General features: G+C 34.4%; 1 protein-coding gene across 3 annotated transcripts in view; it reads right to left on the minus strand.

The window, feature by feature from the left end:
- LOC142303212 (protocadherin alpha-C2-like) overlaps positions 1–13,439 on the minus strand; it is a 465,288-nt gene that overhangs the window by 396,296 nt on the left and 55,553 nt on the right. Inside the window, exon 1 of one of the 3 annotated variants that reach the window (XM_075344422.1) lies at positions 8,157–10,641. The exons of the other annotated variants lie outside the window; for them this stretch is intronic. Within the exon in view, the coding sequence (XP_075200537.1) occupies positions 8,157–10,523 (2,367 nt within the window). The 5' untranslated portion in view covers positions 10,524–10,641. Of the gene's footprint in view, positions 1–8,156; positions 10,642–13,439 lie in introns of those variants that run through there. 3 annotated transcript variants of the gene reach the window in all.

The following is a 13,439-nucleotide window of genomic DNA, read 5'->3' on the forward strand; positions in this document are numbered from 1 at the left end:
AAACTCCCCCTTAACTTCCTCAAAACCTTTTCTAACTGATGCACCATGAAACCCTGTGCTTCTTCATACTAGGCTGGGACTTCTTTAACTAGCCCCGTACATCTCTGTACATCCACCTTCTAAGGTTGTGATGTTGTAAATGCCCAATGTGACTTTATAAAATGTACTGCAACCTTACAATGTATCCTTCTTAGGTGTGACCAGACATCCTGGGATAACACTGTGACTTAAACACGTGGTAATGGTAAAAAAACCAAACAATTACTTTATGCTGGACAACGAGCAGCGATGGTGATTGGGGACGTATTAGGTTTTTATATTATGATCTGAGGTGTGGAGAGATAATAAGGGACATTCTATTAACGGAGAATAAATTCACTGCAAATCAAATCACACCTTGCCAGATCCACTCATCTCTACTGCCAACAATTTCCCATTTCCCGCTCAGTACTACATATTAAGTTTGTCAATTTATCTTAGAATATCTGCTTTTCATGAAGAAATAGTAGCTGTTTATAATGATATCATCCTCTTAAATTGCTTTTGAATATTCTTATTAGAAACCTTTAAATAACTTTCCAACTATTGGCTGATAAACTAAATTATATTTGTCAAGCATAGTCCCTGTACATTTAAAATATATTATAACTATTTGAAAATTGACATAAACAGGTCATTGATTTTCTATATTATGTAGGTTCCGTTAAAATATGAAATTTACTAGTCTGAAAACTGGTAAGGTAAATTGTCTTAAAACAGACAAATTAAACAAAAAATATAAGAAAATTATAAATATATTTAATCTTTTTAAATCATTTGACTGATTTTTCATGTTTATGTTCAGAATTTTATTTTTGTCACTTTTGACCAAATGTTTGCATTCTCTATGACACAAACATTTTTTCTTGTAGCTTTTTTTTATTAAACATGTAAAAGTATATTTATATGTTCTCTCTATATTTTTATAATTTAAGGATTGGTTTTACAGTTTTCTACAATTTTCCCCCTTTTTATATAGGCCAACCATATTGATTTCTATCAACTTAGAGAAAAAAAGACATCTCAGAGGAGATCTCATTTATATGTATAAATACATGTGTGGTCAATATGAAGGACTGGCACATGACTTATTCCTTCCAAAGAAACATTATAGACCAGGGGGCACTCATTGCAAGTTGAAAAAAGGTGATTCCGGCAGCTAAACAGGAAAGGGTTAGAGAAGTCAGATTGTGGAATGACCTACCACAAGAGGTAGTAATGGCAGACACTATAATTGCTTTTCAAAAGGGCTGGATGATTTCCTCAGTACACAAAACATTGTTGGTTATAAATGATTTAATGACAAAATGTATAATATGTGGAGGAAGGTTGAACTAGATGTACGTAGGTCTTTTTTCAACATATGTAACTATGCAACTATGTAACTTTTGTTACATACATTATTCAGGAATTGACATTAGTATTAAACTTATGTTTATTTACTTTTATTTTTTCTCATATTTACATACACATTTATTTACATATTTTGTGCATATGAAAAAAAATAAAATGTTTATGAATTATTAATATTTTTCTTAAATATTTTCATTTTTAAAATGCTATTTTATTAATTTATCAACAATACTCTCATTCTTAAAGTGAAATTTTAAAACTTTATGATATTTATTCCCCAGAATTGATTTTGAAAATATCAAGTACTGTGAAATAAGATGTGTATTATATTTTGCCTTTGCAATTGTTTCAGTGTATCTTGCATTAGATTTAGGAAAGGCTATACTCTTTATTTTTGTCTTCCTTTATGTTTGATTTCTCGACTGCAATTCAGACTTTCCAACTTTCTGACCATGGAATGTCCAAATTGCATTTTATTATATTACAGCTATTCATCCTGGTACTAATAGAATTAATAGAATATTTACATCGTAATGACAGTTTTTACTTATATTGCAAAGTTTATGAGTACAGAGCTTAAAGTTTATTTTGATCCCATAGACAACTAATGGAGTTTCCATGCATATATTTGTCAATGGTTCTATTTAAATGGGGATCTTTGGGTCCCAATTCTCATTATGGGGGGATCTCATTACCACCTATGGGTGGGTATCTCGTTACCACCTATCCAACTTATTTTGCGGTTGATAATTTGACCTATCCATGCCTTTTATGATCCAACTAACATTGGAAAAATTTAGAAAAATTCTATACATTTCGGAATTATTTAATGACAATGGATGTAAACTATGCTCTTTTTCTATTAAGTACAAAACCAGAACTCTAAGAAAACTTTCTCTTCAATCATACGTTAATAGGTGAGTCAATACCTGTTAGAAATTTTTCTAAAAAGTTATTAATTTCACCATGTTGTTGGTGAAAATCAGTTAGGGAGGCAGGATTGACAGAACTGATGGTTTTCAGTACTGATGTTTTTATGGCTGCACCTACTGTATGTCTGTCTTAGAAACAAAACAGATTATTTTTCTATTTTTTAATATAATTCTGGGTTCAGTAGAGTGAATATTAATTGATATTTTTTATTTTGGCACACACTTCAAGTTCAACTACAGGTAAAATCCAGGAACCAACACATTTTGTCTGTCAAGAGAAGCCCTGTACTGATAAAATATCTCCATTTTTTCAGTGGAAGTGATCCAATAAAAAACAGGATAGCAGAAGCTTTGTAAACAAGTGTTTTCTAAACAAATATTGTTTCTAGAGGAGAATCCAGTACCTTCCATATATATATATATATATATATATATATATATATATATGTCCTAAATACTTATTGTTACGTATCTTTAAAATACCTGAAAAAGTGAGTGATTGAGCTTGCAAGTGTTTTGCTGTAAAGTGTGTTTTTTTTCTTATTTTTTTCTTAATTGTGTGCCTTGAGTTTCAGTGCCGTTAAATTCAGAAAGTTTAGAGCAGAGTGACTTGAATTCACGTTAGTAAAATGTGTTGTTGAGGATATATACTGCTATTCAAGATGTGTAGAGTATATGCTGGGCCCTTGAAAGCAGATGCTGGATCAAAATCAACAACTTGCAACACAGAAATCCATTCACAATGTGGAAAGGAGTTTGCTGCTCATTTAACAAAAACTCGCTGGAGTAGATGTGAGGACAGATGGTAGCATGGAGCTGCAAGTCAATGAACTAGTTGGGTGACCAAGGGTGGGCTACAAAGGGAAGTAAGAGTCTTAGAAAATTGATGTAGAAATGGGTGTAGATTGGGTGTAGTAATATGGTGTAAGAATCTCAGCACCAAATCTGCATCTCATGGCAAAAAAATACACAAAAACTTTTTTAATGCCATTTTGATGTGGTTTTCTGTCAGGAGGTACAAATTTAGTGCTCAAATATGTTGCAGACATGTCAGCACCAAATTTGCAGCTCCTGGCAGAAAACTTCACCGAAACAACATGAAAACTGTTTCTGTGCATTTTTTTCACAAGAGATGCAGATTGGGTGCTGAAATTAGTACACTATATTCCTGCACCCAATCTACACCTCCTGGCAAAAAACATTGCATCAAAACCACGTGTTTGTGCCAGGAATATTGTGTAAAAATTTCAGTATCTGCAACTCTTGGCACAAAAAAATGTGGTTTTAGGCTGGGAGAGGCAGGTCTGTGAACTCAATGACCTCACTGAGGTCCCTGAGTTTAATGAGGTAGGCTCAGTCAGTCTCTGCCTGAAGCCCACAGCATGTGGTCATGTTCTCTTTCCACACGCAATCCTTCAGTACTGTAGCAGAGCTGAAATCATTATAGGACCTCGTGTGGATTATGTCAGAACTGGGTATTTGGGGTTAATAAATTGGAGAAAGAGGGTTTTTTTAATTTTATTTCAAATAAAGCATAATTTTCGGTGTTTGTGTTTATTTCTTTTCACTTACAGATTAGTAATAGGGGATCTCATAGACCCTGCCCATTATTAATCTAGAACTTAGTAGCAGCTGTGAGCTGTCATTAACCCCTTATTACCCCGATTGCCATCGCACCAGTGCTATCATAATGAGCTGGGTAAAGTGCTGGAATTGTCACATATAATGGCTGCAATAGTCCTGGACAGCTGCAGGTTACTATTTTTAGGCTAAAGGGGCTCAATAACCTTTGGTCTCCCTAGCCTGAGAATACCAGCCCCCAGCTATTGGCTTTATTACGGCTTGGTATCAAAATTGGAAGGGGGAAACTGCATGATGTTTTTTACATTATTTAAATAATTTAAAAAGCTGTGTGGTCCCTCTTATTTTGATGCACAGCCAAGAGAAGCACATGGCTGGGGGCTGCAGTCTGAAGCCCTATGTTTTATCTATTTTGAGTGTCATAATATGGGGGACCCTGCGCCAATTTTTATATTTATTTATTTTTACACCAATATAATGTAGACACAAACACAGTGCCTCTGACTAAAAGCAGTCGGACATGGTGTCACACAAGGTGGGGTGCGATATGACTGCAGCCAATCAGAGGCGCAGGGATTGCCAGCGGACTGGAGAAGCAGTGCATATGCATGAAGGATAATGAGTGGCTCTGGAAGTAACATTACAGCTGCATGGGAGACTGGTAAGTATAACGCACTTGCGCCAATCCCTCTATCCCTTCTACCACCATTTTAAAGCTACGTATCCTGGTCCCTATAGACTTATATGTGGACCGGTCTCTAGACAGATATCCTGGATCATTTCCCAGGCTGGAATCCAAGGTATCTGCGGACTACCCATCACTTCTACAGACACATTTTACCAGTGTACAGAGATCCATCTCTAAATATATTAGTGCATTTCTGTATATTAGGAGTATCTTATATAACTCTTTATTTATGGTAAAATTAGTCAAAGATTTTCTTCCTATAAGATTACTTAAAAACAATGAAAAAATGTAAAATAATCAAAACTTCTATGCACTTTTTTAAAATAATCATAAATCAGCATACAATGTGGACTTTTTTAAGTATCCCAGTAATTGTAACAATCAGATCAATACACTGAACAGTTTATTTATGGTGCCATATACATAAAGTAAAAAACATAGTATAGTTGGTTTTTTTCCCCATGAAGCTCATACTTTTTTTTTATAAAAATGTAATTCCTAAATATGTATTTGACAAAATATTGACTGTTAAATAAAATAAACTGCAGCTCATCTAACAAAAAGAAAGAAATCATATATATCAAGCTTACATAAAAATGAAAAAGTTATGCTTGTTACAACTTGAGTCTCTACTCCCATATATGCTCTCCGGGGCAGTCTCAAAGTTCTCCACTGTCACGATATCCCTTATGGCATCCAACCCTATAATTAATGTTTTGGGGGGGAGGCCTTCAGCTTGATCTCGAACCATTGTGACTTGATGGATGAATGCTCTGTAGGAAGATCAATTTTGGGCAAGCCTAGATAGGTCTACAATGGTCTTCAATGTTTTCTTGACTACATAAAGCCATTGGGTTACTGGTCTTCCTCTTTACCTTGTTCCTTTTATTATTCCAAATACGTTGTCCCTTTTCTAGTGATTGGTCTCTTCGTATGATGTGTCCAAAATATTCAAGTTGTAGCTTGGTGATCCTTGCTTCAAGTGACATGTCTGACTTGATTTGTCTCAGAATTTATTTTTTTGTTCTTCTTGCCATGCATAAAAATGATAACATCCTTCCCCTAAATTATTATTATCATGAATATAGCCACACAAAAACTAAGGACATTACTAACCTGCCAAACTGACATTGCAATGTGACCTGTCTAACCCAGCATCTTAACTCTAAGGGGTACTTTGCATGCTGCAACATCGCTAGCCAATGATAGTGATGCCGAGCACGATAGTACCCGCCCCCGTCGCACATGCGATATCCTGTGATAGCTGCCATAGCAAAGATTATCGCTACGGCAGCTTCATTATGAAAATTACCAATGCTACACAGATCGCCGATTTTCGACACTTTTGCAATTGTTTATGGGTGCATCTAGGCTTTACACGTTGCGACATCGTTACCGGCGCCGGATGTGCGTCTCTTTCGATTTGACCCCGATGATATCGCAGTAGCGATGTCGCAGCGTGCAAAGTACCCCTAAGTGTGGGTACTCCTGCTCTCCTCTAGAAAGACAGAATGACCCCCACTTATTCTGGTATAGAAACACTAGCCATTGAGCTCAGTGATTGGCACTAATTGTCACTGAAAGCTGTAAACAAAGACCAGAGTAAGAGGAAAGAGCTGGCATTGGAGAAAGGGAAGATAACAATGGATATATTTCTTTTAACATGGGCATGGTGATGGTGCATAGAAGTCTTGAGTTGAAAACGTCTCTAAAAAGTTAACAATTAAGGTTAATTATTTTCAGAGTCTCCTCACTGCCCTGGATCCAGACTGTCCATCACTTTACAATGTCTTAATGTGGTGAAGATTGAATGAAGTAATAAACAAGTGTCGTTCATGGCATGGAAAAAAGTTTTGCTGTGGCACACTATGCAAGGCCCATACTCGTTCTTCTTTGACAGTTGGGAGTTATGACTCAGGTAAGAATGATTTTTAGGGTAGGAGCAACAAAATCACTAAAATCCAGGAAATCAAATTGATATTGGCTAAATACCATAAACTTGGACAATATCCTGTACAATATGTACACCTTATGTAAAAAAAAAGCTCAAAATTGAATAAAACCACCATTACTAAACAGAGCTGAAAAAGGCATAATACAACATAAAAAGATAGTGTTAAGGTACTAAAACAAAAGGGTAGTAATAAAACATAAAAAAATTATACAAAGAAAAATAAACTGTCTAAAAATACAAAATAGCAGTAAAAAACATAATCAGACTGATACATTGCCAAGTAAAAGCAAGAATAATATCAAAGCATTTTTAAATATCCATAAACACATAATAAGTAAGACATTCAAAAATTGTAGTGTTGGACCTCTCTAAATTATCTTAAACACATTATGGAAGAAAAAGGAAAAGACACACTGAATAAAGACCTTGTTCTCTGTAATATTTGCACAAATCTAATATCTAATGACTGATGATCTTCTTCCAACAACATGAGAGTTTTTTCTAAATAATCAATTCTGTCAGCTTCTATAAAAAGGAAAGTTTTATAATGGACCATGGTAAGACCATGGATGTTGTCAATCTGTACTGATCAAAGAATTTCAATATGGCACCACATAAAAGGTTAGTACATAAAATATGAAAAATGGAGCTAAATGAATACATGAGTGAGGTTAACAAATTAGCCAGTGAAAGTAAATACAGTAAGTTGTGATGATTATAGTAACACACTGATTGGCGCATAGTTAGAAGTTGGGTACTACAGGGGTCAGCATTGGGCCCACTTCTATTTAATATACTTGGTAATAACATTTTTTGATACAGAGTACAATTTCAATACTTGCAGATGATAGTAAACTTCAAAAGATAAAAAAAACTGTGTAGACTTTTGTTATCAAGTGTGAAAGTAGGATATAGATTAACCTAAGTGGGGGAGAGAAGAGAGACTACATTTCTAAATAGAATAAGTTGACTGCAGAATCATGAAAGATTATAAAATTGGGGCTCACTCACTTTGTAAAAACAAAGTTTTAGTGATAATGTACAAAAATATGAACGGATCATGTAGAGATCTGCATAAGGATCATATTAAATCTAGGCCTTCAACAATGACAACTCATCGTCTAAAAGAAAGAATGTTTATTCATCATCATATATGTTAACTTTTTACTGAATGGCAGTGTGATTATGGAACTTTCTGCCACAACATGCTCTAATACTCAGCTTGCAAAATAAGCTCAACGAGGGCCAGCCTAGATGCTTTTCTCAAAAAATATAGGAGAGACTAGATTTGTTGGTAGGAAATTAATCAAAGGAACGCATGCGATTGTAAAATGTCAAACTGGAAATGTTTTTTTTTCACTTAGTATGGGGCAGTTAGAGTCCATATCATAAAGTTTTTGCCTTCCATTGGTAAACAGATTCTTGCTACTGGGAGTAATATACAAATTTGTATGTATTCATTCTTATGTACAGTTTTTTTATACTTTTGTTTGCATGTTAAGCATCATAAATTTTAAGAATTAAAAGTGATATCTTTGAGATTTTGTTTTTTTAAAAAATCAGAAATTATTTTCAATACTATTATATAGCCTTTGATGTACAGACTTACCTGATAGGAGGAGTTTAATACAACTGCTTGTGGATTGACTTGATCTTCACTTCCCGGTGTCTGACAGTTATTTGGAGTGAAAACTATTAAGTCACTTTTAGGTCGAAATGAATTGGAACTTATGTTATACTGAGTGTGTTGGGAATACATCCAGCTCCCTCCAGTGTTGGAGCAGATTCTGTAATTTTCTTTTAGTTCATTGACCTCTTCTCGGTATTTTTGCCATTTTAGCACAGTAAATACAATCAAAGTAATAAGAAAAATACTTGATATGATGCAGATTGCAACAACCAAGTAAATATTTGCATCAGAAAATTCTTCTCCATTCCCCTTGGTCTCTTGATTATCAAACTTCAATTCTTCTCCAGACTCGACCACCGATATGACAATTTGTGCCTCTGATTTCATGGCTGGTTCACCATGATCCTGAGCTACTACATGCAATCTGTACTCATCATTATCAGAATCTGTAAATGACCTTTTCAAAGTGATTTCTCCAGTTTCATGTGCAATGATAAATGGAGATTTTCCAGATCCTCCAAGATCTTTTAACTTGTAAAATGTCCAAGCATTGTATCCAGAATCCAGATCTACGGCCTTCACTTTAGTTATCAGGTGTCCAGGTTCTGCTGATTTTGAAGCTTTGATTGTTAATTCAGAATGAAGTGGGGTGAATGTGGGAGCATTATCATTAATGTCCTCAATGAATATATTTAAGGTAAGATTAGAGCTGAGGGCTTGTAGACCAGCATCAGTGGCTTTTATGTGGCACTTAAAATATGTAATCAGTTCATGGTCAAATGATACTAAAGCAAAGACCTTTCCATTCTCTGGATTAATGGAGACATAGGATGAAATAGGAATTCCATCAATTGTATGTTCCCTAATTGAGTAGGTAATGAATGAATTCTGACCAATGTCTGGGTCAGAAGCTGATGCTGTATATATATGAGACCCCGGTGGGTTGTTCTCTTTAATTAAAATTGTGTCTACTGACTGGACAAATCTTGGAGCATTGTCATTGGCGTCACTTATATGAATCTTTAGAAGTTTTGAGGTAGAAAGGGATGGAGAACCTTCATCTCTTGCAGTTATTGTAACTTCATATTCATCTTTCACTTCTCGATCCAAAGGTCCGTTCACGATCAAAGAAAAATCACTTGTGAAAGCTGGATTTACCTTAAATGGTGAAGGCTCAGAAACGATGCAATGGACTCTTCCATTTGATCCTGAATCTTTATCATAGACACTGATGATAGCAACTGTTGTCCCCTGAGGAGAATTTTCTGGAACAGGAACTGATAATGATGTCACTGTCATTTCAGGAGGGTTGTCATTGACATCAATGATGGTCACTAGAACTTTGCAGTGTCCAACATGTGGATAATCTCCGTTGTCAATAGCTTCAATCTGGATTTCATACATATGTACAGTTTCAAAATCCAGTTTGCCCTTTACTCTTATTTCTCCTGTGTATTTGTCTAAGATGAATGCTTCCTTTGCATCTCCTGACACCATATGGCTAAAGTCATACAGTATTTCCCCATTTTTCCCAACATCCAGATCAGTGGCATTCAGCTTAAACACTAAAGTTCCTTCTGCAGCATTTTCATTAACACTGCACTGGTAAAATGGCTGATCAAACACAGGAGCATTATCATTAAAGTCTTCCACAGTAACAATAATATGTGTGGTGCCACTCAGCCTTGGTTTTCCTCCATCATAAGCTGTAAGGGACAGATTGTGCACAGACTGCTTCTCTCTGTCTAAATTTTTTTTCAGCACAAGCTCCAATGACTTAATTTGATTAATATATTTTTGAAAATCCAAAGCAAAATAATCACTTACACTGAGCTCATAGTTGGTGATAGAATTTGTCCCAAGATCTGGATCAGATGCTATCTTCAATGGGAAACGAGATCCTGCATGTTTCATTTCTGATATGACAAGATTAGTCACACTAGAGGAAAATACTGGACTATTGTCATTGATATCCTCTATTTCTACATCTACACGATACATCTGCACAGGCTTATCTACAATAACCTGCAGAGGAATTATACAGAAGGGTGTATTTGCACACAGCCCTTCTCTGTCTATTGTCTCTTTAACAAACAAGATTCCATTCTGCAAATTAACCTGGAAATATTCCTTCTCATCTTTAGAGACAATATGTAACATTCTGGAATTAATCTCACCTATATCCAATCCAAGATCCTGAGCAATTCTCCCGACAAAGGTGCCATGCTTGGATTCCTCAGGGATGATATAATGTAGCTGACTCAGGACCACATCCCACGATATTTGTAACAAAAAGAATTGGATAAACCTGCTCCTTGTTTGATAATCCAGTCTCTGATTCAGCATTTCTTAAAATCAGTGAAGATGGAGGTGAGGGTTTGTCCTTAAGTAAGGGCACTCACGCTGATAGAAGCACGAAGAAATAGAGGAAAAATCTGTCATGGCCGGAATCCTTTGCAGCAAGAATTTCAGTTAGCGATGAAGAAATGCATTTCCTCTTTCCTTCCTGCTATTAGTTGGTGAGGAGTGCCATCTACTGCTCAATATTTAGGTTGCATTTCAGGTATGTATTTTTTGATTAAGCAGTAAGTTGTATATATTTTTTACATTTCATGTTTTTCAAGCCAATGTTATCATAAAACAAATTGTTTAGGATATTAAATAGAAGTTATCATTAATTAAAAGTTTTCACACTTTGGAATTGAATTGTTTTGAGTATTTTTCAGTTGAATCTAACAAAATAATATTGCCCATTTATATAAGCAGATTAAAATAATAAGTTGAAAAAATTAATTTCTACCCTTGGGCTTTCCCTACCAAATTGATTTAAAATTTAAATAAAGTTTGTTACACATTTAATTTATTTTTTTCCCAACTACGGCAAAACTTGCACTACAAAATTTTAGACATGAAAGGACATTAGCATCTATATTTTATAAAAGATAGATAAATAGATACAGCTATATAGGTAAATTGATAGATATAATAATGAAAGTATGATAGAAACAAAACAGATAGAAGGAAAGAAAGAGAGAGAGAAAGAAAGAAAGAAAGAAAGAAAGAAAAAAGAAAGAAAGAAAGAAAATGATAGAATTAATTTCAGTTGTCTTAATAATAGCACACATTTTATCTACACTGAAATTATATTGTAGACCATTATTGTCCTATTCTGGTAAAGTGAATCTCCCCTAAATCAAAAATACTTTTTTGGAATAGATATCTAAAGCAAGATTGTATAGTCTAAATATGGCCTCCTTACGGATAATTGAAATATATATATTTTCTCAAGATAGTATGTACTGTGTCAAACAATATACAGTGAGTGAAAGATAATAAATTGTCACCATATTCTTCTTAAGGTTTGTAGAGAAATTTTCTGCTAAATGTTTGTCTATTACTGTCTTCATAATAATCCATTTTAGGTATAGATGTTAAAAATATAATTTATCTAAAAGCTCAAGCTCTGTATATCTACATGGAGTAAAAAGAAAAAGGAAATACATCAGCTCCCTTGCTTCAAGGATGTCATGTTGAAAAACAGTGCACAGAAAGTCTGACCTTCTGGAGGGGAATGATCGCTGAAGAAAAAGTAATTATACCCATCACTTGCCGAAAGAAAATATCCTATTTTTTTTTTACAACTAAAACATCACGTTTATTGAAAACGTTAAAAAACCATGGGTTAAAAACTTGTAGAGCCAATCTATGCTTTTCGAGCTGTAATCATTGGATCTTCCCCTTCTGCAAGTGCTGGATATGCTTTCCCTTTTCTACTGTACATCTATACTGAACCTCATGTCTTTAAACTCCCTATTTAACCAAAAACATTGAAATAGCTGCTTGGCAATGGAATCATGCCACAATTACTATTTACTACTTTGTTGCTCTAAAACTCCAGGTATATTGAAAATTTGGCTCAATAATCCAAATAATTAATTTGCTTCTTAATTCTTAAAGTAATTTTTTTTATAATTTGTTTCACCAAAATTCAGCGATGGTGCCATTTGATTGAACCATAGAAGGTTGGAAAAAAGTAATAAAAAAACAAAAAACTTATTAATAACCTCACCACTCACCACTTTGGCCACCTTTGCGTCTCAAACTCCCCCTTAAATTCCTCAAAGCCTTTTCTAACCACCGCATCATGAAGCCCTGTGCTTCGTCATACTAGGCTTGGACTTCTGTGACTAGGCCCGAAAATCTTTGTACATCCATGTTCTAAGGTTGTGATGTTCTAAATGCCCAACGTGACTTTATAACATGTACCGCAACCTTACCATGTATCCTTCTTAGGTGCGACCAGACATCCTGACCTATCAAGAAGATGACTGTGATTTAAGCATGTGGTAATGGTAAAAAAAGATACACCAAGGACTTTATGCTGGACAACGAGCAACAATGGCGATTGGGGATGTATTAGGATTTTTATGTTTTGATCTGAAGTCTGGAGAGATAATAAGGGACATTTTATTAACAGAGAATAAATTGACTGCAAATCAAATCAATTCCCACCTTGTCAGATCCACTCATCTCTACTGCCAACAATTTCCCATTTCCCGCTCAGAACTTCATATTAAGTATGTCAATTTATCTTAGAATAGCTGTTTTTCATGACGAAATAGTAGCTGCGTGTAATGATATCATTATCTAACACTTGCTTTTGAATATTCTTAGAAGAAACATTTCAATAACTAGCCAACTATTGGCTGATAAATTAAATTATATTTGTCACGCATAGTCCCTGCACATTTAAAATATATTATAACTATTTGAAAATTGTCATAAACTGGTCATTGATATTCTTTATTATGTAGGTACTGTCAAAATATTAAATTTACTAGTCTGAAAACTGGTAAGGTAAATTTTCTTAAAACAGACAAATGAAACCAAAAATATAAGAAAATTATAGATATATTTACATTAATCTTTTTAAATCATTTGACTGATTTATTGATTTTATTTTTGTCACTTTTGACCAAATATTTGCATTTTCTATGACACAAACATTTTCTATTGCAGCTTTTTTATATAACATATTAAAGTATATTTATATGTTCTCTATATTTTTAATTTAAGGATTGGTTTTACAGGTTTTACAGATTTCTCTCTTTTTAAATAGGCCAACCATATTGATTTCTAATAACTTAGAGAAAAAAGACATCTCAGAGGAGATCTCATTTATATGTATTAATACATGTGTAGTCAATATAAAAGGACTGGCACATGACTTTTTTCTTCCAAAGACACTACTAAGGACCAGGG

This window comes from Anomaloglossus baeobatrachus, chromosome 4 (assembly GCF_048569485.1).
Source record: "Anomaloglossus baeobatrachus isolate aAnoBae1 chromosome 4, aAnoBae1.hap1, whole genome shotgun sequence".
NCBI classification, from domain to species: Eukaryota; Metazoa; Chordata; class Amphibia; order Anura; family Aromobatidae; genus Anomaloglossus; species Anomaloglossus baeobatrachus.